At 30.9% G+C, this 25,345-nt stretch overlaps 1 protein-coding gene across 1 annotated transcript in view; it reads right to left on the reverse strand.

Moving 5' to 3' along the window:
• Window positions 1-25,345, reverse strand: part of LOC130441848 (heterogeneous nuclear ribonucleoprotein C) — a 218,626-nt gene that overhangs the window by 37,750 nt on the left and 155,531 nt on the right. Inside the window, exon 6 of the mRNA XM_056775659.1 lies at window positions 15,014-15,031. Coding sequence (XP_056631637.1) covers window positions 15,014-15,031 — 18 coding nt within the window. The remainder of the gene's footprint in view (window positions 1-15,013; window positions 15,032-25,345) is intronic.

The following is a 25,345-nucleotide window of genomic DNA, read 5'->3' on the forward strand; positions in this document are numbered from 1 at the left end:
TTTTTTTTTAAATGGGTGCCGCGTTTATTCACAGTCGATCAAAAACAACGTGTTGATGATTCTGAACAGTTTTTGGTCATGTTTACAAGCAATAAATCAGATTTTTTGCGCCAATATGTGATTGATCCATCCCTTTACTCCGGCATAAAAACAATCATGGTCTGAGTGGACTGCAGTTGGTGAACCGCGTTCGAAGCGTCCAAAGATACACCAGTCAACTGGGAAGGTTATGGCTTCAGTATTTTGGGATGCGCATGGAATATTCTTCATCGACTATCTCCAGAAGGGAGAGATAATCAATACCAAAAACTACGTGGAGTTATTGTTGTAGCAGCTTTGGGAAAACTATGAGTGAAATTTAAAAATATTTCGATTAGTTAGAAAAAAGTGACAGCTACTTTTGTTATTTTTAAAACAATGGATTCTAAACTATGTCCTGTGTTAATTTATCATTGGTTCTTAATGAAAAAAATATTGTACAAGCTCAGCAATGGTTTCAAAAGTGTTATCTGAACTCTGCTTCATCCATCCAACCATCCAAGCATGAATTTAAACGTGGTCCAACAGACACTGATGATAGTGAAGGTTTTGGTCCTGGTTACTCCAGAAAACATCAAAAAAATCTACAAATTAGTATTATCTAAAAGTGAATTGAGATAGCTCAGACCATAAAGATATCAGAAGACAGTGTGTTCAAAATTATTCATTAATATTTGATCATGAAAAAGCTTGGGTACCGCTTTCATTCATAATCGATAAAAAACAACGTGTTGATGATTCAGATCAAGATTTGGCCATATTTTAACGTAGTAAATCAGATTTTTTGCGCTAATATATGACAATTGATCCATCATTTCACTTCGGAATGAAAACGATTATGATCTGAGTGGACTGCAGCTGGTGAAACGTGTTCGAAGCGTCCAAAGGAAAACTAGTCAATGGGGAGGTTATGGCTCCAGAATTTTGAAGTTATTGAATGCAAAAATCAAGGAAAAACACCCTCTTATGTCGTAGAAACAATCACTGTTTTAACAAGACGATGCACCGATTCACAAGTCGATGGCAACGATGGTTAAACTGGACTTATCCACCGTATAATCCAGATCTGCTTCGCTGATCTCAAAAAAATGCTTCCTGGTCAAAAATTTAGTTCAAATGAAGAAAAAATTGTTAGAACTGAAGCCTATTTTGAGGCAAAAGACAAATCTTTCTAGTGAAGCGTTGAGGAAAATTACATTGATAAAGAAAATCAATTTATTCCCTATTATTATCTATTCCCAGATTATAGTGAATATTAAATTTCTGGAAGCGATTTCATACAAATGAAGATGAAAATTCAGACCAAAATAAGTTCCCTCGATGTAATTTATCAATTTTGTGGATAGGAAAAAGTCGCATAGATTCAGATCGTGTCGAAAAAATTGAGAAGTTCTAAAAATTTCGTTTTCTGATTGTCCTGACCATAAGCTAACAATTTACATGGAATTATATGGATATATTGCTCTAGGTCTTCTTTTTTAATCCAATATTAACAATTTAGATCTGATATTACCTTGTAGATCTCAGTATTCAAGTCATACATTTTGGTTTAAAGATCAGGTTTAACAATTTGTTTCTATGAAGTATCTGACCCGACACTGTTTTAATTCGCTTGTTCCTGTTTCCGGTTGAATTCCCATAACTGCTGTTCTGGCGTACGTTTTTTTCTGTCTTTTCAAACCATTGACCTTTCGTAGATGTATGAATAGGGTTCAATTTTCTATTCGCAGTTCCCTTATAACACTCGAAGCTGTCTATTTTTACAACTATGTCGGATATCGCCCTAGGGATACCTCTAAAACATATCAATGAGCTAAATGGTTGAATAAAAATTCGTATCACTTGAATACTTTTGACTATGGAATGGAAAAAGGAAACAAAACCTCGAGGTTTCAAATAGAATAATCGATATACAGATATTACTTAAAAACATGAAGTTGCCATGGAAAACGAATAGGAAAATGTGAGTTTCTGTCAATATTTTGAATTTTTTTAACATTTTGGGGATCTGGACGTCCCAATTCACCTACTGTACGTGCGAAATACGGTTGAGCTCCATCTAGTTATTAGTGAATTGATCTATCTCATTTTGAAGATTAACATCAAGAAAAATCTTTTTAATGTTCCCTCAAAAATTAAAGGGCCAATAATTTCCTTGTTAATGGTATCAGTCCAAACGTTCACTTTATTAGGATTTTGAGTGTGAGCCTCAAGCATCCAGAGTGAGGTTTTTCTCTGTTCCAATATTTACATTTCAGTTTGTTGAGCGTTTCGTTCAAATGAAACGTCGTTTATGAACTGCGTTCATTCTGAATATCTTACATTCACAGAAATCTTAAGGTTCAGATATCCAATGAGGATTTTCTCTGTTCCAATATCTACATTTCAGTTTGTTGAGTGTTTCGTTCAAATGAAACGTTGTTTAAGAGCTGCGTTCATTCTGAATATCTTAAATTCACAGAAATCTTAAGGTTCAAACATCCAATGAGGATTTTCTCTGTTCCAATATCTTCATTTCAGTTTGTTGAGCGTTTCGTTCAAATGAAACGTTGCTTAAGAACTGCGTTCATTCTGAATATCTTAAATTCACAGAAATCTTAAGGTTCAAACATCCAATGAAGATTTTCTTTGTTCCAATATCTTCATTTCAGTTTGTTGAGTGTTTCGTTCAAACGAAACTTCGTTTATGAATTGCTTTTATTCTGAATATCTTAAATTCACAGAAATCTTAAGGTTCAAACATCCAATGAGGATTTTCTCTGTTCCAATATCTTCATTTCAGTTTGTTGAGCGTTTCGTTCAAATGAAACGTTGCTTAAGAACTGCGTTCATTCTGAATATCTTAAATTCACAGAAATCTTAAGGTTCAAACATCCAATGAAGATTTTCTTTGTTCCAATATCTTCATTTCAGTTTGTTGAGTGTTTCGTTCAAATGAAACGTCGTTTATGAACTGCGTTCATTCTGAATATCTTACATTCACAGAAATCTTAAGGTTCAGATATCCAATGAGGATTTTCTCTGTTCCAATATCTACATTTCAGTTTGTTGAGTGTTTCGTTCAAACGAAACTTCGTTTATGAATTGCTTTTATTCTGAATATCTTAAATTCACAGAAATCTTAAGGTTCAAACATCCAATGAAGATTTTCTTTGTTCCAATATCTACATTTCAGTTTGTTGAGTGTTTCGTTCAAATGAAACGTCGTTTATGAACTGCGTTCATTCTGAATATCTTACATTCACAGAAATCTTAAGGTTCAAACATCCAATGAGGATTTTCTCTGTTCCAATATCTACATTTCAGTTTGTTGAGTGTTTCGTTCAAATGAAACGTTGTTTAAGAGCTGCGTTCATTCTGAATATCTTAAATTCACAGAAATCTTAAGGTTCAAACATCCAATGAAGATTTTCTTTGTTCCAATATCTTCATTTCAGTTTGTTGAGTGTTTCGTTCAAATGAAACGTCGTTTATGAACTGCGTTCATTCTGAATATCTTACATTCACAGAAATCTTAAGGTTCAGATATCCAATGAGGATTTTCTCTGTTCCAATATCTACATTTCAGTTTGTTGAGTGTTTCGTTCAAACGAAACTTCGTTTATGAATTGCTTTTATTCTGAATATCTTAAATTCACAGAAATCTTAAGGTTCAAACATCCAATGAAGATTTTCTTTGTTCCAATATCTACATTTCAGTTTGTTGAGTGTTTCGTTCAAATGAAACGTCGTTTAAGAACTGCGTTCATTCTGAATATCTTACATTCACAGAAATCTTAAGGTTCAGATATCCAATGAGGATTTTCTCTGTTTCAATATCTACATTTCAGTTTGTTGAGTGTTTCGTTCAAATGAAACGTCGTTTATGAACTGCGTTCATTCTGAATATCTTAAATTCACAGAAATCTTAAGGTTCAAACATCCAATGAGGATTTTCTCTGTTCCAATATCTACATTTCAGTTTGTTGAGCGTTTCGTTCAAATGAAACGTTGTTTAAGAACTGCGTTCATTCTGAATATCTTAAATTCACAGAAATCTTAAGGTTCAAACATCCAATGAGGATTTTCTCTGTTCCAATATCTACATTTCAGTTTGTTGAGCGTTTCGTTCAAATGAAACGTTGTTTAAGAACTGCGTTCATTCTGAATATCTTAAATTCACAGAAATCTTAAGGTTCAAACATCCAATGAGGATTTTCTCTGTTCCAATATCTACATTTCAGTTTGTTGAGTGTTTCGTTTAAATGAAACGTCGTTTATGAACTGCTTTCATTCTGAATATCTTAAATTCACAGAAATCTTAATGTTCAAACATCCAATGAAGATTTTCTTTGTTCCAATATCTTCATTTCAGTTTGTTGAGTGTTTCGTTCAAATTAAACGTCGTTTATGAACTGCGTTCATTCTGAATATCTTACATTCACAGAAATCTTAAGGTTCAGATATCCAATGAGGATTTTCTCTGTTCCAATATCTACATTTCAGTTTGTTGAGTGTTTCGTTTAAATGAAACGTCGTTTATGAACTGCTTTCATTCTGAATATCTTAAATTCACAGAAATCTTAATGTTCAAACATCCAATGAAGATTTTCTCTGTTCCAATATCTTCATTTCAGTTTGTTGAGCGTTTCGTTCAAATGAAACGTTGCTTAAGAACTGCGTTCATTCTGAATATCTTAAATTCACAGAAATCTTAAGGTTCAAACATCCAATGAAGATTTTCTTTGTTCCAATATCTTCATTTCAGTTTGTTGAGTGTTTCGTTCAAACGAAACTTCGTTTATGAATTGCTTTTATTCTGAATATCTTAAATTCACAGAAATCTTAAGGTTCAAACATCCAATGAGGATTTTCTCTGTTCCAATATCTTCATTTCAGTTTGTTGAGCGTTTCGTTCAAATGAAACGTTGCTTAAGAACTGCGTTCATTCTGAATATCTTAAATTCACAGAAATCTTAAGGTTCAAACATCCAATGAAGATTTTCTTTGTTCCAATATCTTCATTTCAGTTTGTTGAGTGTTTCGTTCAAATGAAACGTCGTTTATGAACTGCGTTCATTCTGAATATCTTACATTCACAGAAATCTTAAGGTTCAGATATCCAATGAGGATTTTCTCTGTTCCAATATCTACATTTCAGTTTGTTGAGTGTTTCGTTCAAACGAAACTTCGTTTATGAATTGCTTTTATTCTGAATATCTTAAATTCACAGAAATCTTAAGGTTCAAACATCCAATGAAGATTTTCTTTGTTCCAATATCTACATTTCAGTTTGTTGAGTGTTTCGTTCAAATGAAACGTCGTTTATGAACTGCGTTCATTCTGAATATCTTACATTCACAGAAATCTTAAGGTTCAAACATCCAATGAGGATTTTCTCTGTTCCAATATCTACATTTCAGTTTGTTGAGTGTTTCGTTCAAATGAAACGTTGTTTAAGAGCTGCGTTCATTCTGAATATCTTAAATTCACAGAAATCTTAAGGTTCAAACATCCAATGAAGATTTTCTTTGTTCCAATATCTTCATTTCAGTTTGTTGAGTGTTTCGTTCAAATGAAACGTCGTTTATGAACTGCGTTCATTCTGAATATCTTACATTCACAGAAATCTTAAGGTTCAGATATCCAATGAGGATTTTCTCTGTTCCAATATCTACATTTCAGTTTGTTGAGTGTTTCGTTCAAACGAAACTTCGTTTATGAATTGCTTTTATTCTGAATATCTTAAATTCACAGAAATCTTAAGGTTCAAACATCCAATGAAGATTTTCTTTGTTCCAATATCTACATTTCAGTTTGTTGAGTGTTTCGTTCAAATGAAACGTCGTTTAAGAACTGCGTTCATTCTGAATATCTTAAATTCACAGAAATCTTAAGGTTCAAACATCCAATGAGGATTTTCTCTGTTCCAATATCTACATTTCAGTTTGTTGAGTGTTTCGTTTAAATGAAACGTCGTTTATGAACTGCGTTCATTCTGAATATCTTAAATTCACAGAAATCTTAAGGTTCAAACATCCAATGAAGATTTTCTCTGTTCCCATATCTACATTTCAGTTTGTTGAGTGTTTCGTTCAAATGAAACGTCGTTTATGAACTGCGTTCATTCTGAATATCTTAAATTCACAGAAATCTTAAGGTTCAAACATCCAATGAAGATTTTCTCTGTTCCAATATCTACATTTCAGTTTGTTGAGTGTTTCGTTCAAATGAAACGTTGTTTAAGAACTGCGTTCATTCTGAATATCTTAAATTCACAGAAATCTTAAGGTTCAAACATCCAATGGAGATTTTCTTTGTTCCAATATCTACATTTCAGTTTGTTGAGCGTTTCGTTCAAATGAAACGTCGTTTATGAACTGCGTTCATTCTGAATATCTTAAATTCACAGAAATCTTAAGGTTCAAACATCCAATGAGGATTTTCTCTGTTCCAATATCTACATTTCAGTTTGTTGAGCGTTTCGTTCAAATGAAACGTTGTTTAAGAACTGCGTTCATTCTGAATATCTTAAATTCACAGAAATCTTAAGGTTCAAACATCCAATGAAGATTTTCTCTGTTCCAATATCTACATTTCAGTTTGTTGAGCGTTTCGTTTAAATGAAACGTCGTTTATGAACTGCGTTCATTCTGAATATCTTAAATTCACAGAAATCTTAAGGTTCAAACATCCAATGAAGATTTTCTTTGTTCCAATATCTACATTTCAGTTTGTTGAGTGTTTCGTTCAAATGAAACGTCGTTTATGAACTGCGTTCATTCTGAATATCTTACATTCACAGAAATCTTAAGGTTCAAACATCCAATGAAGATTTTCTCTGTTCCAATATCTACATTTCAGTTTGTTGAGCGTTTCGTTCAAAGGAACATCTCAAATTCAAGATTTGTCTGTTTCAATTTCTAGAAATACAACTTTTTTCATCAGTAAATTGAACATTTCTACCTGGTTTTTCGATATTTGTGCTAACTGTAGACTGCGAAACGTGTTGAGCAAGATATTTATTATTAAAAAATTTTACAAACCTCCTTTCGAGTTCTTGTTTCATTACCATATTATTATCATAATCGATTATTTCTTTTCGTTTAAAAAAAGATCGATACTGCAATTTTTCAATAAGAAAAGTCTACTGGATGTTACCAAATGAGTTGAGAAGTGAAAATTCGATTAAAATAGATTAGAATATGATAGTCTAAATTGAAGCAAGGAGAAAGAACTTTGTGGATTCAAAATTCAAATATTGATTTGATTCTCTACGAAAATTGTGCCAAATTATCAGTTTTCAAACTTCATTTTTGATACTTTTTCCACAATTACATCTTTTATGAAGCTTGCTATTTTTGCGCAAAAGTTTCAACAAGACGGACACTATGTCGAGATTCAAAAAGAGTTCAAAAATTACTTAAAATCGCGATATATTTAATTAATTCAATATATCGTCCCACCAAATGAAAGAAATTTCGAAAGTAAATGGTCAGGGCTTATTTGAACTCGAGGTAATACCACTCGACGAAAATAATTTCGAAAAACATTTATGAAATTATTAATAAATAAAAGGAGTATGAGTGAAATTCGGAAAATTTTATTTGTAAAAAACTACTCGTAATACAGAATCATTTTCAGCAGTTTTAATGAGAAGATTATGCATCTACAAATTGATAACAGATTTTCCAACAGCTTCATTTCATTTGAATACGGACTTATTCATAATGAATAATTCGCGAATGGATCGTAGAAAGAGAGGAAGGTATTAATTCAACGTTTCGAGCTATTTGGAGCAAAGTAATTGTGAAAAGTAATCTTGTACTATACTAAAATCAAATCGAGCGAAAAAGTATTATCTTGTGAATAATTTTCAACTGAAATCTAAATGGATATGCACTAAATGACGGAACGGTAAGTGCAGGCATCAACTATCTTTTTTTATGTTAAGGATGTTCAAATTGCTACTAAAAGCATTTGTGATTGTGTAATTTTTTTCTCCAAATTAAAAGTATCATAACACTAGAAACATTTAGATCGAAATTTCATGATCGAATAACTAATTTTAGATCTAATACATTCGGAGCAACACTAGTCTGTTTATCAATGTTGTTCGTGGTATCCATTCTCTACATGTGATCACACCATTATAGTTTTAGCTTTAACAGTGTACCTAAAATAATTATTTTATCTTTTGTTGTGTCCCTGGTAGTATTAACTCTTCAGGAATTTTTTCTTTTGTTCACTTTCTATTAAAAGTTCCTAGTAGTTTTCATTACCATCTTCTTCATCATCTTTGATGTGATTTTATCTTTTTCAGCTGCCACCAAATCTTCTTTAGTTATAAACTCTTCTTTTTTCTTGGTTTTTCCACCTCTCCAGGTCTCTGTTATATCTACCTGGTTGTTAATTGATATATTTTCTATCTTTTAGCTTCTTCCAAGACAAAGTTTTTCGTTTTTTCTATTTTTTTATTCGAACTAATCTCCAAATTCCTTCCATTTTTTTTTATTCTCAAAAAATGAATTTTCCTATACGATAAGGTCTTCGTATGATGAAAATATAATCCCAGCAAGTGAAATTTCAAAGTTAGGAAACAATAAAAAGTCCCCAGTAACCAGAACTAGTAAATAAGTCAACCAATTCGTTATACTGATGGAAAAACCATTTATTTTTCATGGGATACGCTTTCTTGGAATTTCTACCTTAACTTTATCAAGTACTATTTACTTCTTTAAAGATAGTCGATGATTATTTAACTATTTAGGGATTAACGAAAGTTATAACGCATTTGAACTAATTCAATATCATTTAGTGCATCTCCTTTATCAGCAGCTGAAGTCGTGAATTTCTATTCTGCAGAAGGAACTAGATCTAGACTAGAAGCTTCCAAGATTCAACTTGTGCAGGGAACGACAAATGTAAAAAACTTTGTTGAATGAAATGGAATTCTTCATAAGATGAATTGAACAAAAAGGCTTCATTAAATGTCTTATTTTGAATATTTTTTGAATCCTTACTGATTGGCGCTGTTTCAGAAATACCTTAAACCGAAGTTACTTTTCTTTTAACGTTTCGTACCAGTTAGTTAGTTGTTTGATATTATGAACATCGAGTTGGTAGCAAGAGAATTAACGACTTCGTAACTTCTAATAGACCCAAACAATTTAATTATATTTTCCTCCAACCAAAAACGAGTTATTAAGAAAATTCGACGATTTTCTCATGAATATGAAACGGGAATTTTTCTAATAGTTATAATTAACGAAAGTTTATCATAAATTCATTCGATATATGAATTATTTATAACTTCACAGTAATAAATGATTAATTAGTATCAGAATTGGTATAAAAAATTCAATTTTGGTGATGAACAACGTACTCAAGTTGATGATGACAAAATCAAAGTCATAATTGAAGATAATCGTCATAAAACAATTGAAGAAGATTTAAAATGTCTTGGGCTAGTTAAGAGGATTGATATTTGGGTACTTCACGAATTGAAAGAGATTTATTTAACATAAAAAATCAATATTTATAGTAAAAGCTGAAAAACTACTAAAAAAATCTCATGCTGCGAGTTTGGAGGGATTCATAAGGTGTTGTGTTTATTGAGCTACTTCCAAGGAACCAAACGATCAATTCTGGTGTTTATTATAAAAAATCGATGAAACTGGATGAAGTAATCAAAGAAAAAATGTCAGAATTATCAAATAGGAAAGGTTTAATATTCCCTTATGATAATTCAAGGCCTCATACATCTTTGGCAACTCGTGGGACACTATTGGAGCTTGGCTGAGACCTCTATACAACCCTGATCTGGTACCATGTGATTACCGTTTATTTAGAAGTTTGCAGAATTCTTTGAATGGTCAAACGTTTACAAATGACGATGATTTTCCATAACATTTGTTTTAGTTGTTTGGACTAAACATAAAAGCTGAAAAACCACTAAAAAAATCTCCTGCTGCGAGTTGGATGGGATTCAAAACGTGTTGTGTTTATTGAGCTGCTTCCAAGGAATCAAACGAACAATTCTGGTGTTTATTATAAAAAGTCGATGAAACTGGATGAAGTAATTAAAGAAAAAATGTCAGAATAATCAAACCGGAAAGGTTTAATATTCCATTATGATAATTCAAGGCCTCATACATCTTTGGCAACTTGTGGGACACTATTGGAGCTTGGCTGAGACCTCTATACAACCCTGATCTGGTACCATGTGATTACCGTTTATTTAGAAGTTTGCAGAATTCTTTGAATGGTCAAACGTTTACAAATGACGATGATTTTCCATAACATTTGTTTTAGTTGTTTGGACTAAACATAAAAGCTGAAAAACCACTAAAAAAATCTCCTGCTGCGAGTTGGATGGGATTCAAAAGGTGTTGTGTTTATTGAGCTGCTTCCAAGGAACCAAACGAACAATTCTGGTGTTTATTATAAAAAGTCGATGAAACTGGATGAAGTAATCAAAGAAAAAATGTCAGAATTATCAAATAGGAAAGGTTTAATATTCCCTTATGATAATTCAAGGCCTCATACATCTTTGGCAACTCGTGGGACACTATTGGAGCTTGGCTGAGACCTCTATACAACCCTGATCTGGTACCATGTGATTACCGTTTATTTAGAAGTTTGCAGAATTCTTTGAATGGTCAAACGTTTACAAATGACGATGACCTTCCATAACATTTGTTTTAGTTGTTTGGACTAAACATAAAAGCTGAAAAACCACTAAAAAAATCTCCTGCTGCGAGTTGGATGGGATTCAAAAGGTGTTGTGTTTATTGAGCTGCTTCCAAGGAACCAAACGAACAATTCTGGTGTTTATTATAAAAAGTCGATGAAACTGGATGAAGTAATCAAAGAAAAAATGTCAGAATTATCAAATAGGAAAGGTTTAATATTCCCTTATGATAATTCAAGGCCTCATACATCTTTGGCAACTCGTGGGACACTATTGGAGCTTGGCTGAGACCTCTATACAACCCTGATCTGGTACCATGTGATTACCGTTTATTTAGAAGTTTGCAGAATTCTTTGAATGGTCAAACGTTTACAAATGACGATGACCTTCCATAACATTTGTTTTAGTTGTTTGGACTAAACATAAAAGCTGAAAAACCACTAAAAAAATCTCCTGCTGCGAGTTGGATGGGATTCAAAAGGTGTTGTGTTTATTGAGCTGCTTCCAAGGAACCAAACGAACAATTCTGGTGTTTATTATAAAAAGTCGATGAAACTGGATGAAGTAATCAAAGAAAAAATGTCAGAATTATCAAATAGGAAAGGTTTAATATTCCCTTATGATAATTCAAGGCCTCATACATCTTTGGCAACTCGTGGGACACTATTGGAGCTTGGCTGAGACCTCTATACAACCCTGATCTGGTACCATGTGATTACCGTTTATTTAGAAGTTTGCAGAATTCTTTGAATGGTCAAACGTTTACAAATGACGATGACCTTCCATAACATTTGTTTTAGTTGTTTGGACTAAACATAAAAGCTGAAAAACCACTAAAAAAATCTCCTGCTGCGAGTTGGATGGGATTCAAAAGGTGTTGTGTTTATTGAGCTGCTTCCAAGGAATCAAACGAACAATTCTGGTGTTTATTATAAAAAGTCGATGAAACTGGATGAAGTAATTAAAGAAAAAATGTCAGAATAATCAAACCGGAAAGGTTTAATATTCCATTATGATAATTCAAGGCCTCATACATCTTTGGTAACTCGTGGGACACTATTGGAGCTTGGCTGAGACCTCTATACAACCCTGATCTGGTACCATGTGATTACCGTTTATTTAGAAGTTTGCAGAATTCTTTGAATGGTCAAACGTTTACAAATGACGATGACCTTCCATAACATTTGTTTTAGTTGTTTGGACTAAACATAAAAGCTGAAAAACCACTAAAAAAATCACCTGCTGCGAGTTGGATGGGATTCAAAAGGTGTTGTGTTTATTGAGCTGCTTCCAAGGAACCAAACGAACAATTCTGGTGTTTATTATAAAAAGTCGATGAAACTGGATGAAGTAATCAAAGAAAAAATGTCAGAATTATCAAATAGGAAAGGTTTAATATTCCCTTATGATAATTCAAGGCCTCATACATCTTTGGCAACTCGTGGGACACTATTGGAGCTTGGCTGAGACCTCTATACAACCCTGATCTGGTACCATGTGATTACCGTTTATTTAGAAGTTTGCAGAATTCTTTGAATGGTCAAACGTTTACAAATGACGATGACCTTCCATAACATTTGTTTTAGTTGTTTGGACTAAACATAAAAGCTGAAAAACCACTAAAAAAATCTCCTGCTGCGAGTTGGATGGGATTCAAAAGGTGTTGTGTTCATTGAGCTGCTTACAAGGAACCAAACGAACAATTCTGGTGTTTATTATAAAAAGTCGATGAAACTGGATGAAGTAATCAAAGAAAAAATGTCAGAATTATCAAATAGGAAAGGTTTAATATTCCATTATGATAATTCAAGGCCACATATATATTTGGCGACTCGTGGAGCTTGGCTCAAAAGTGATGCCACATCCTTCATACAACATTGATGTGGTACCATCTGATTACCGTTTATTTAGAAGTTTGCAAATTTCTTTGAATGATCAAACTTTTATAAATGACCTTCCATAACATCTGGTTTAGTTTTTGCTTATTAGAACCGGAAATTTCATGAGCACGGTTTTATTTATTTGACCAGAAAGGAAATGATGAAATAAGGGAGATATTTGACATCCAGGATGTGAGTTGGGCGAGAAAACGTCGAAGAAAATGGATTACAAAGGAAGGAAAACCGAGCACCAGGAAAACCATCTGCAAGATGGTATGAGAACTGGTTTTCATCAACCCGGCTGCAGCTATGCAACTATTGAAGCAAACTAAGTCGTAGCATACGATGAAGAAGAAGAAGATGAATAAAACGACAAATGGAGGAAGTTCAAAAACGAATTTTTTGATTGTCAACTGGGTTTATAAAATGCGATTCGATTTCATACTATATTTTAGAACGTATGTAGTACAAATTTTTTTCTTTTTTTTTTCACACATCCAAATCGGAGTATTTTAATTAATTTTTACACGGAATTCCGATGTCATACTGCATTAATGCTATGTGAAAATTCATGTGCTGATTTTAATTAGTCGAAAATATCTTTTTTTTAGTCGATCCTACTAGCTAAAAGATTTTTTTTATTTTTGCAAATTGATAACCAGACAACTCGTTATAAATTTAACAGTTTCATAAATTTATTTCCGTATTTCTAATTTTGAAAAACAAACATTTCATCTACTATATCGAAATATCCAAATATTTCTGATGTTTAAGATGATTTTCCCTACGCCCCTGTTTCAGATATCTCAAGGTGTTCAGCCATTCAAATATTCCAAAATACATCGCCGCCTTCACGGTCATTTCCAAGTCAATTTACTGACTGAACATCCCGCATTCAGACGCGAAGGAAATTCAATTAACTTTAATGGTTGATCCGTCTACACAAACTTCGCGCTGAGCTGTAAAAAAGCATCTACACCCCTTCGGCTCTAATAATAACCTTGTAATGGATTTTGAATTAGGACCTAGTTGCCGGATGTGTATTTTTTCCCGTTTTATTTCCATGCGGGTTTAATACGGCTCGAAGGACCAGCTTAATTAATTCTATACGGAAACTATTTTATAAGATGGTTGAAATTAGTATGCAAAGATTCACTAAATGTAACCATAAAAGCATATCACCCTGTGTATTTTATAGTGAAAATAATAAGCTTAGGATCGTTAATTAACAAATTCTGATAGGATTAAACGTTGTTTCATGGTGATGCGGAGTGCATTTTAAGCTTGCAGCTTCACCATACTGCTCATTAGAAGAGATTCAATTAAATACAATTTATTTCCGAATATGGAAACTTTTGATTACTGAATTTAATATATTTGGGTGTGTTTGTTTGTCTAAATGTCGTAATTTTTGATCTATTTCTCAAAACGATGAAGTTCTAAAGGTTTTTAGATTTTTCAACGATATTCGCATCGGATTTGATCAGACCCGCATTATTAGGATACTGGAATCTTCCATGAGCGACTTGGAGCAGGAAATTTGTCAGCAACATTAAGAAATCGTCATTTTAACACAGTTCAAGTGCTACGACAGCTTCGTGAGGTACGAGGAATTTTTATTAGACCTGGTATTGGTCCAAAGCATAGTCCATCTTATCCATATTTGGTTTTCGGGTTATGGAGTGGCCAGCATGCAGTCCTGATCTAAATTCGATAGAAAATTCACTATATTGAACACCAAATCATTTGTTACTTGACTTTCGGTTTAAATCGGAGCTCGATTTATATCGATTCTTCAAGTTTTTCAATCTCTCGTAATTACACGTGATTTACACTCTAACAACATCATTTTCGTGAGGTCTATTAATGTTTTTGGGACGTGTCTTTTAGTCGAAAGCTCAACTCAAATCAATAAATAGAACGTGGATATTTCTATCCAATGGTGAAGATTATTTAGTACTTAATTCTCTCTTTGAATTTTATCATCTCGTTGATGATCTCATCTGGTACTTCTGCATTGTTTAGTTTCAATTTTTTAATGGTATTTTCTACTTTATTCGAAGCTGGTAGTTGTTTTTCTGTATATATTTCGTCTATAAAAACTTCTGCTATCAAATTATCATCAAGAGAAAGCTTACTGGTTATCTATACATTGATATTTGCTGATTTCTGACCTAAGTATGCCGTTTTTCATGTTTTCTATTTATTTTTTTCGAAATTTCTTTGTTGGTTTATTGAAAATCTTCGGTAGATCCGCGAAATTTCTTGTTTTTTTTATCCTGCACTTAATCTCTACGTTTAAGGATTAATTTTCACATAAAATGTTACAAAAAACGAGTGGGTCAATTAATATTTTGTAGTTTTTCCAATAAATTTACTTATAATTAACGTTAATTCATGTATTATTCTATGTGAGACTTACCTATCGTAGTAGTAATCCCTGAAACAAATAAGATTTCATTAAATTTAATCACCTTTGGCTTTGAAATTATAATTTTAAAATTATGGTGGAAGCACGATTAGGTCGTCCACCAAAATTTTAACCACAACGAATCGCTAATTTACATAAAAAATATTGACATAAACTAGCTTATTTCAAATAAATATTCAAAAGTTGGGGATGGACTTGAATAAAAACGTGACAAACCTAGTATCAAATGATAAACAAGATATTTGCATTGGCAAAGCTAACCAGACTTTTTGGTACGCTCAATCATGTCTTTAGATCCGAAAATCCTGTTTGTTATAAGGGAAAACTTGTAAAAGAAGCTACCATAAACAAAATACATCAACTGAGCGTCTTATATGGCTAGAATAAAAAGAAAACGGTGGGCCGAAGGAATTTTTTGAATAGATGATTCACTTGTAGGAAGGAAACTGTTCAATCCATCTTTTAGGATGGATTAAGCTCATGGTGAATCGTAAAAAACTGAGCTTTCGTTGAATAAAAAATGATATTCGAATCGGTTTATTTTTAAGTTAAGAAATTAAACTTTCGGGAGGCTGAAAAAACTGTTTAAATCAAAATATTTCTCTTAAAATGTAAAGAAATTCATTTTACAACAGGAAAAACCATTAAATTCCAAGTAAAAACTGTTATATATTTTAAAAGAAGAAAAAAAATCGAAGTTGTTCCGTATTTTTGAATTATTTGGTTTCTTAAATCTCGAAATCGCTGGTAATCTCTGTCATCAGTTGGCCAGTCAAAAATTTCTTCGAAAAATCCCCGATGATTGTCTGTAATGTTGACTCTCAGTTTTTAAATATTTTCCAATTTTACAGTTTTTATTGATCTTGGTAAACCTAGGTCGAAAGTTAGGATAAACTTCAACACATTATCTGTGTTTTTTCCTTTTGGTTCTTGTGATTTACACGATTTTTTTACGTAAGCATTTCTTGAAATCTGGCCGCCACAATGAAATCCTATAGTTTTGGTTTTGGCCTGAACAGTTATCACTGATCAAAAGGAAACCTCATTAGGGGTTTTTCGTACTACCCTCTTAGTACAACTAGACAATAGTATCAGCAGATAACAAGCGAAAGTCCAAAAATCAAACAACAGAATCCGTAGAGATAATGGAATTAAAAAAAAACTCATTTGGACTGTTTAAAGAAAAACCGATTCAAAATTTATGGAAAATATAATATGGATCGTGCTGATTTCGCTTTATATGTTAAGAATTTTCTTTTAAAAACATTATTGTTTGTCAAAACTCCTTTCCAATCAAGTAAAAACCGTATCAAAGTCAATATAGATAAGTTGAAATATTTTACTGAATATACAATAATTGATTGTATACTTTTTTTAATCTTTGATCCACGGAAAGATTAATTCCGTGTATAATAACAACTTTTTAATAAAATTATCTTGGAAACTCTCGTACAAAATGAGTTATTTCGGTATCTAATATCTCTCGTGAACCAAATTACTTTTGAAATTGATTGCATGCTTCAAAATTAACATACATCTGGGCTATTCTCACAATAACAATAAAGAGATAGAGACTGAATTAAAACAAACATACAAAACATTAAAAGTTTGTTAAACTGACTGCCATTTTCGAGAAATAAATAATTAACCGAACAGTTTTTATTAGGCGTCACGCTATTAGATCTAAAGTGATAATGGTAATTGAACATAAAATTTAATCCACCGTATTTACTTTTTTTTCTATTCATATTTTATCATAAGCATGAATTCACTTCAATTTAAATTCTTATTTATATGTTTGACTATTTGAAGTTGACTATAACTTCATAACTTTTACTTATAGCTTAAAAAAATTTTCTCTGATAATAGAAATCTAGTTTTTTTTCTCATGTATACATTTTTCAAAATTTACGTCTGATTTTTGTATTTTTTCATCATACGAGCTTTATGAGCAGTAAAATTGATACCACGTACAAAATTTCGTCGTTTAAACTAAAATTTTTGTTTCCAATGTTTGTCACGAGATTCATTTATATAAGAAGCGCAGCATTTTTGTATAACCCAGCTGTTGACCTAGCGAAAGGTACAAAATTTTGAAATTGCCTCAAAAAATCGATTGGTACTTCTCCATTTTCAAATGTTCCTTCGAAATGGACAACTGGATTGGAGGTGTATTATACAGAAGAATTTCTTTGAGAGGAATTAATAAAAAGTGTCAAAAATGCCATACCGTGAACAAAATGTATCAGGAGCTAAGAGATTTTGAATTTTTGGACTTCTCTTTCGATAGGTTCAAATTTTTAACCAAAGCATTTAGTTCTGCTCTGGAATAAATTCCTCCTGTGATGAATTGACCTCATTCTAATATGTAGCTGGTAAATAGATCAAAATATTAGGTCTAGATGGAATTTGTAGATTTGGTCCATGTGGTACAAGTCGTATTGCTAAGGAAATGTAGTAAGCAAATTTTTGGAACTGTATCTGGTAACTTTATAAAAATAACATTTTCTTACAGGGTCTCAAAGGGTATTCACTTGTAATCCATCCTATTTTTACTTTATAGGGCGTGGGGATGTGAATTTTACTATTTTCTTTCTATAAATATTTGTACGGGTTCCTTTAAATTATTTAAAATAAAAATTTTGAGGTTAGGAACAAATACTTGGATTATTTTTTCGTAGAGAATTTTTTACTCTACATTTTTTGTAACGAAAGTTTTTTCGAATTTTCCATAGTTTTCGAGTTATTCCCGATGGAAACTATTTTTGTGTGTAGAAAACCATTTTAAAGTGAAAATTTTGACGTAAGGAACAAATACCTGAGATACTTTTTGAAGAGAACTTTTTACTCTATATTTGTGGTAACGAAAGTTTTTCAAGTTCCTCATAGTTCTCGAGTTATTCGCAATTCAAAATATTTTTGAGCGTTCAAACCCAATTTAAGGTGAAAATTTTGAGGTTAGGAACAAATACCTACAATAGTTTTTTGTAAAGAAATTTGTATTCTACATTTTTTGTAACGGAAAATTTCTTCGAGTTCCTTATATTTTTTGAGTTATTCGCGATTCAAAATATTTTTGAGTGTATAAACCCATTTTGATGTGAAAATTTTGAGGTTAGGAACAAATACCTACAATAGTTTTTTGTAAAGAAATTTGTATTCTACATTTTTTGTAACGGAAAATTTCTTCGAGTTCCTTATATTTTTTGAGTTATTCGCGATTCAAAATATTTTTGAGTGTATAAACCCAATTTAAGGTGAAAATTTTGAGGTTAGGAACAAATACCTACAATAGTTTTTTGTAAAGAAATTTGTATTCTACATTTTTTGTAACGGAAAATTTCTTCGAGTTCCTTATATTTTTTGAGTTATTCGCGATTCAAAATATTTTTGAGTGTATAAACCCATTTTGATGTGAAAATTTTGAGGTTTAGAACAAATACCTGAAATAGTTTTTTGTAGAGAATTTTGTATTCTACATTTTTTTTTACGTCAGTTTTTTTCGAATTCCTCATTATTTTCGAGTTATTCGCAAATCAAAATATTTTTGAGTGTATAAATCCATTTTAAGGTGAAAATTTTGAGGTTAGGAACAAATATCTCAGATAGTTTTTTGTAGAGAAATTTGTATTCTACATTTTTTGTAACGGCAGTTTTTTCAAATTCCTCATAGTTCTCGAGTTATTCGCAAATCAAAATATTTTTGAGCGTTCAAACCCAATTTAAGGTGAAAATTTTGAGGTTAGGAACAAATACCTACAATAGTTTTTTGTAAAGAAATTTGTATTCTACATTTTTTGTAACGGAAAATTTCTTCGAGTTCCTTATATTTTTTGAGTTATTCGCGATTCAAAATATTTTTGAGTGTATAAACCCAATTTAAGGTGAAAATTTTGAGGTTAGGAACAAATACCTACAATAGTTTTTTGTAAAGAAATTTGTATTCTACATTTTTTGTAACGGAAAATTTCTTCGAGTTCCTTATATTTTTTGAGTTATTCGCGATTCAAAATATTTTTGAGTGTATAAACCCATTTTGATGTGAAAATTTTGAGGTTTAGAACAAATACCTGAAATAGTTTTTTGTAGAGAATTTTGTATTCTACATTTTTTGTAACGGAAAATTTCTTCGAATTCCTTATATTTTTTGAGTTATTCGTGATTCAAAATATTTTTTAGTGTATAAACCCATTTTGATGTGAAAATTTTGAGGTTAGGAACAAATATCTCACATAGTTTTTTGTAGAGAATTTTGTATTCTACATTTTTTGTTACGTCAGTTTTTTTTGAATTCCTCATTATTTTCGAGTTATTCGCAAATCAAAATATTTTTGAGTGTATAAATCCATTTTAAGGTGAAAATTTTGAGGTTAGGAACAAATATCTCAGATAGTTTTTTGTAGAGAATTTTGTATTCTACATTTTTTGTAACGGCAGTTTTTTCAAATTCCTCATAGTTCTCGAGTTATTCGCAATTCAAAATATTTTTGAGCGTTCAATCCCAATTTAAGGTGAAAATTTTGAGGTTAGGAACAAATACCTACAATAGTTTTTTGCAAAGAAATTTGTATTCTACATTTTTTGTAACGGAAAATTTCTTCGAGTTCCTTATATTTTTTGAGTTATTCGCGATTCAAAATATTTTTGAGTGTATAAACCCATTTTGATGTGAAAATTTTGAGGTTAGGAACAAATACCTGAAATAGTTTTTTGTAGAGAATTTTGTATTCTACATTTTTTGTTACGTCAGTTTTTTTCGAATTCCTCATTATTTTCGAGTTATTCGCAAATCAAAATATTTTTGAGCGTTCAAACGCAATTTAAGGTGAAAATTTTGAGGTTGGGAACAAATACTTACAATAGTTTTTTGTAAAGAATTTTGTATTCTACATTTTTTGTAACGGAAAATTTCTTCGAGTTCCTTATATTTTTTGAGTTATTCGCGATTCAAAATATTTTTGAGTGTATAAACCCATTTTGATGTGAAAATTTTGAGGTTTAGAACAAATACCTGAAATAGTTTTTTGTAGAGAATTTTGTATTCTACATTTTTTTTTACGTCAGTTTTTTTCGAATTCCTCATTATTTTCGAGTTATTCGCAAATCAAAATATTTTTGAGTGTATAAATCCATTTTAAGGTGAAAATTTTGAGGTTAGGAACAAATATCTCAGATAGTTTTTTGTAGAGAAATTTGTATTCTACATTTTTTGTAACGGCAGTTTTTTCAAATTCCTCATAGTTCTCGAGTTATTCGCAAATCAAAATATTTTTGAGCGTTCAAACCCAATTTAAGGTGAAAATTTTGAGGTTAGGAACAAATACCTACAATAGTTTTTTGTAAAGAAATTTGTATTCTACATTTTTTGTAACGGAAAATTTCTTCGAGTTCCTTATATTTTTTGAGTTATTCGCGATTCAAAATATTTTTGAGTGTATAAACCCAATTTAAGGTGAAAATTTTGAGGTTAGGAACAAATACCTACAATAGTTTTTTGTAAAGAAATTTGTATTCTACATTTTTTGTAACGGAAAATTTCTTCGAGTTCCTTATATTTTTTGAGTTATTCGCGATTCAAAATATTTTTGAGTGTATAAACCCATTTTGATGTGAAAATTTTGAGGTTTAGAACAAATACCTGAAATAGTTTTTTGTAGAGAATTTTGTATTCTACATTTTTTGTAACGGAAAATTTCTTCGAATTCCTTATATTTTTTGAGTTATTCGTGATTCAAAATATTTTTTAGTGTATAAACCCATTTTGATGTGAAAATTTTGAGGTTAGGAACAAATATCTCACATAGTTTTTTGTAGAGAATTTTGTATTCTACATTTTTTGTTACGTCAGTTTTTTTTGAATTCCTCATTATTTTCGAGTTATTCGCAAATCAAAATATTTTTGAGTGTATAAATCCATTTTAAGGTGAAAATTTTGAGGTTAGGAACAAATATCTCAGATAGTTTTTTGTAGAGAATTTTGTATTCTACATTTTTTGTAACGGCAGTTTTTTCAAATTCCTCATAGTTCTCGAGTTATTCGCAATTCAAAATATTTTTGAGCGTTCAATCCCAATTTAAGGTGAAAATTTTGAGGTTAGGAACAAATACCTACAATAGTTTTTTGCAAAGAAATTTGTATTCTACATTTTTTGTAACGGAAAATTTCTTCGAGTTCCTTATATTTTTTGAGTTATTCGCGATTCAAAATATTTTTGAGTGTATAAACCCATTTTGATGTGAAAATTTTGAGGTTAGGAACAAATACCTGAAATAGTTTTTTGTAGAGAATTTTGTATTCTACATTTTTTGTTACGTCAGTTTTTTTCGAATTCCTCATTATTTTCGAGTTATTCGCAAATCAAAATATTTTTGAGCGTTCAAACGCAATTTAAGGTGAAAATTTTGAGGTTGGGAACAAATACTTACAATAGTTTTTTGTAAAGAATTTTGTATTCTACATTTTTTGTAACGGAAAATTTCTTCGAGTTCCTTATATTTTTTGAGTTATTCGCGATTCAAAATATTTTTGAGTGTATAAACCCATTTTGATGTGAAAATTTTGAGGTTAGGAACAAATGTCTCACATAGTTGTTTGTAGAGAATTTTGTATTCTACATTTTTTGTTACGTCAGTTTTTTTCGAATTCCTCATTATTTTCGAGTTATTCGCAATTCAAAATATTTTTGAGCGTTCAAACGCAATTTAAGGTGAAAATTTTGAGGTTAGGAACAAATACTTACAATAGTTTTTTGTAGAGAATTTTGTATTCTACATTTTTTGTAACGGAAGTTTTTTTTGAATTCCTCATAGTTTTCAAATTATTCGCAATTCAAAATATTTTTGAGTGTATAAACCCATTTTAATGTGAAAATTTTCAGGTTAGCAATACCTTTGTTGTAAATAATTTTGTATTCTACATTTTTTGTTACGGAAGTTTTCTACGAATTTCCCAAAGTTTTCGAATTATTCGCAATTCAAAATATTTTTGAGCGTCCAAACCCATTTTAAGGTAAAAACTTTGAGGTTAGGAACAAATATTCATAATTTTTTGTAGAGAATTTTTGACTCTAGATTTTTTGTAACGGAAGTTTTTTTTCGAAATCCTCATTGTTTTCGAGTTATTCGCAATTTAACATACTTCTGAGCTTTGAGGATTCCTTGAAAGCCAGTTTCTAAGTCTAGTCAATCGATGGTTTTTCTCAATTAAACTGTTTGAATATGGAGTTTTTGTATTTAATTTTTATTTTAATTTGAATATCCTCCCCGCTACACTCAATAAATTGACAGTATGAGCAGAAAATTGCATATAGGGAAGCTATTAGTAGATTTTCAATACATTTCGAGCTAATGAATAATTCATTTCGAATATATGGATTCTATGATTGTGAAATTAATATTTAAAAATGATGTATTTGATACTATCCAGATGTATCATACAGTATTTATCATTATTATGTCAAATTTTGAGTTTATTTAGTATACAGAGTGGATGAATTATAAAAGGTATTTTTTTTGAATATGTTCAGGGGTATCCCCACGTTGTATTAAATATCTTGCGAACCGCGCTTTGTACGACAAAAATTGTACAAATCATTATTGTAGATAATAATATTTGCCATATTTTTTATCTGAAACTTTTTTTTGTATAACGCATAGGTTTACAATGAAATTCAGTTACCACCATTTTTAATTTATCATTGACCATTAACTAAATATTTAGCAAAAACTTTAGAAAAAAGTTTGGAGCGCTATAATTAAACACCTATGCATTATACAAAAAAAAGTTTGAAATAAAAAAGATGGCAAATATTATTATCTTCAATAATGATTTCCACAATTTGTGCTGTAGGATGCGCGGATCGGGAGATATTTGATAAAACGTGTTTTTCGAAAACGGTTTTTTCAGAGCCTGACTTATGACTTAGAAATTTAGTTATTGGAATTTATTTATAACTGTGAATTGATATTAAAAACATCCATCTCTAATGATATTGGAATTTCGAGGTTTAGAATTGATTTTACATCTTTTAAATGCAATACCAAGATTAGTTATCGTTTCAAACAATGATTTCTTTTTAAAAACGAATATTTATTGTATATATGTATTATATAGTTAATTTCAGGGGTTAAATTTTATGTTTGATAGACGCCACATCACCCTAAACATCTACCCTTATGTACGAAATCCAAACAAACCCGAATCTTTAGCGGAAAATTAAATATTTGTCGAAAGAACAGTCCAGTTGTTTACCCCTTAGGAAAAGTGAGTAGAACTTGTCTCGGAAGTAACAGGGTAGAAGAATAGGCGTGAATGTATGAAGTGGTTGAAATCAGGGCTGTACTTACATATTTTTAAAAATTGATTCGATTTAAAAAAAATTTTTGTTTTGGTAATAAATTTCAATTAAAAAAAATACTGCTGCAACCAATTACTTCTTAGATGTGGGGGTTGAAATTTGATATTCCTTAAATTGAATTACCTCGTTTATATACAAATTTTTGAAACTTATTTACCAGATATCGATTTATAATTTATTATAGTTCAATTGTTGGAAATAAATGACATTGTTGCTTATTCCGCCTCTGTTATAAAAGCAGCTTTGAAATGTTTTGTTCTACAACGTATTGTATAGAACAAATTACACTTTGATTTGTATTCCGACAAGGTAAATATTTAAACTGCCTCACCTTTAGAATTAAACCATGGAATTAGACTAGGTTGAATCGGTGTTTGCATTCGAATTTATATAAGTGTGTATTGAATTTTTTGTCTCCCTTAATTATGTTATGTCCTTTCATTTTTTTTATGTTCCTTTATTAAGCGTTCAAATTGGGCCACTCTGTATTTTTTGATGCATTGTTTTTTATGTTTTTGACCAGCTAAAACTGACTTCAAATTTAAATTGTTAGAAAAAGCTTGAACTTAGTATTAGTTCTGTTTATTCCATAACAATAAGCTTTTTAAGTGAGGTAATCACTTTGTTAATTAGCTTAATTAGAATGGTAGAATCTATATTGTTACGAAAATGTTCCCAAAATGGTTTCCTAGGCCGGCCCTGTACAACTACTATGGAATTTTAAAAATTCAGCAAATTTGCGCGGCGCTTTTCGTGCGGCGTCTTTCACTTTTTTTATAAATGGCGGAACTCGTTTGATGTTTATTTAAATATAATTTTTTTTTGTAGCAGGCGGTTTAATCACAGTGTTTCTTCTAAATAATTTCAGAAAAGTGACTCATTTTGAAGCTTAGAATCTCCGCCTTTTTTTCGAATTCCTCATAGCTTTCGAGTTATTCGCAATTCAATATATTTTTGAGCGTTTAAACGCAATTTAAGGAGAAAATTTTGAGCTTAGGAACAAATACTTGAGATAGCTTTTTGTAGAGAATTTTGTATTCTTCATTTTTTGTTACGGCAGTATTTTTCGAATTTCTCATTTTTTGAGTTATTCGCAATTCAAAATATTTTAGTGTGTATAAACCCATTTTAAGGTGAAAATTTTGAGGTTAGGAACAAATACCTGCCATAATTTTTTGTAGAGAATTTTTTACTCTACATTTTTGTAACTAAAGTTTGTTTCGAATTCGTCATAGTTTTTGAGTTATTCGCAATTCAAAATATTTTTGAGCGTTTAAACGCAATTTAAGGTGAAAATTTTGAGGTTAGGAATAAATAGTTGACATAGTTTTTTGTAGAGAATTTTGTATTCTACATTTTTTGTTATGGCAGTATTTTTCGAATTCATCATAGCTTTCGAGTTATTCGCAATTCAAAATATTTTAGTGTGTATAAACCCATTTTAAGGTGAAAATTTTGAGGTTAGGAACAAATACCTGCGATAATTTTTTGTAGAGAATTTTTTACTCTACATTTCTGTAACTAAAGTTTGTTTCGAATTCGTCATAGTTTTTGAGTTATTCGCAATTCAAAATATTTTTGAGCGTTTAAACGCAATTTAAGGTGAAAATTTTGAGGTTAGGAATAAATAGTTGACATAGTTTTTTGTAGAGAATTTTGTATTCTACATTTTTTGTTATGGCAGTATTTTTCGAATTCATCATAGCTTTCGAGTCATTCGCAATTCAAAATATTTTTGAGCGTTTAAACGCAATTTAAGGTGAAAATTTTGAGGTTAGGAACAAATACCTGCGATAATTTTTTGTAGAGAATTTTTTACTCTACATTTTTGTAACTAAAGTTTGTTTCGAATTCGTCATAGTTTTTGAGTTATTCGCAATTCAAAATATTTTTGAGCGTTTAAACGCAATTTAAGGTGAAAATTTTGAGGTTAGGAATGAATAGTTGACATAGTTTTTTGTAGAGA

This window comes from Diorhabda sublineata, chromosome 3, assembly GCF_026230105.1.
Source record: "Diorhabda sublineata isolate icDioSubl1.1 chromosome 3, icDioSubl1.1, whole genome shotgun sequence".
NCBI lineage: Eukaryota > Metazoa > Arthropoda > Insecta > Coleoptera > Chrysomelidae > Diorhabda > Diorhabda sublineata.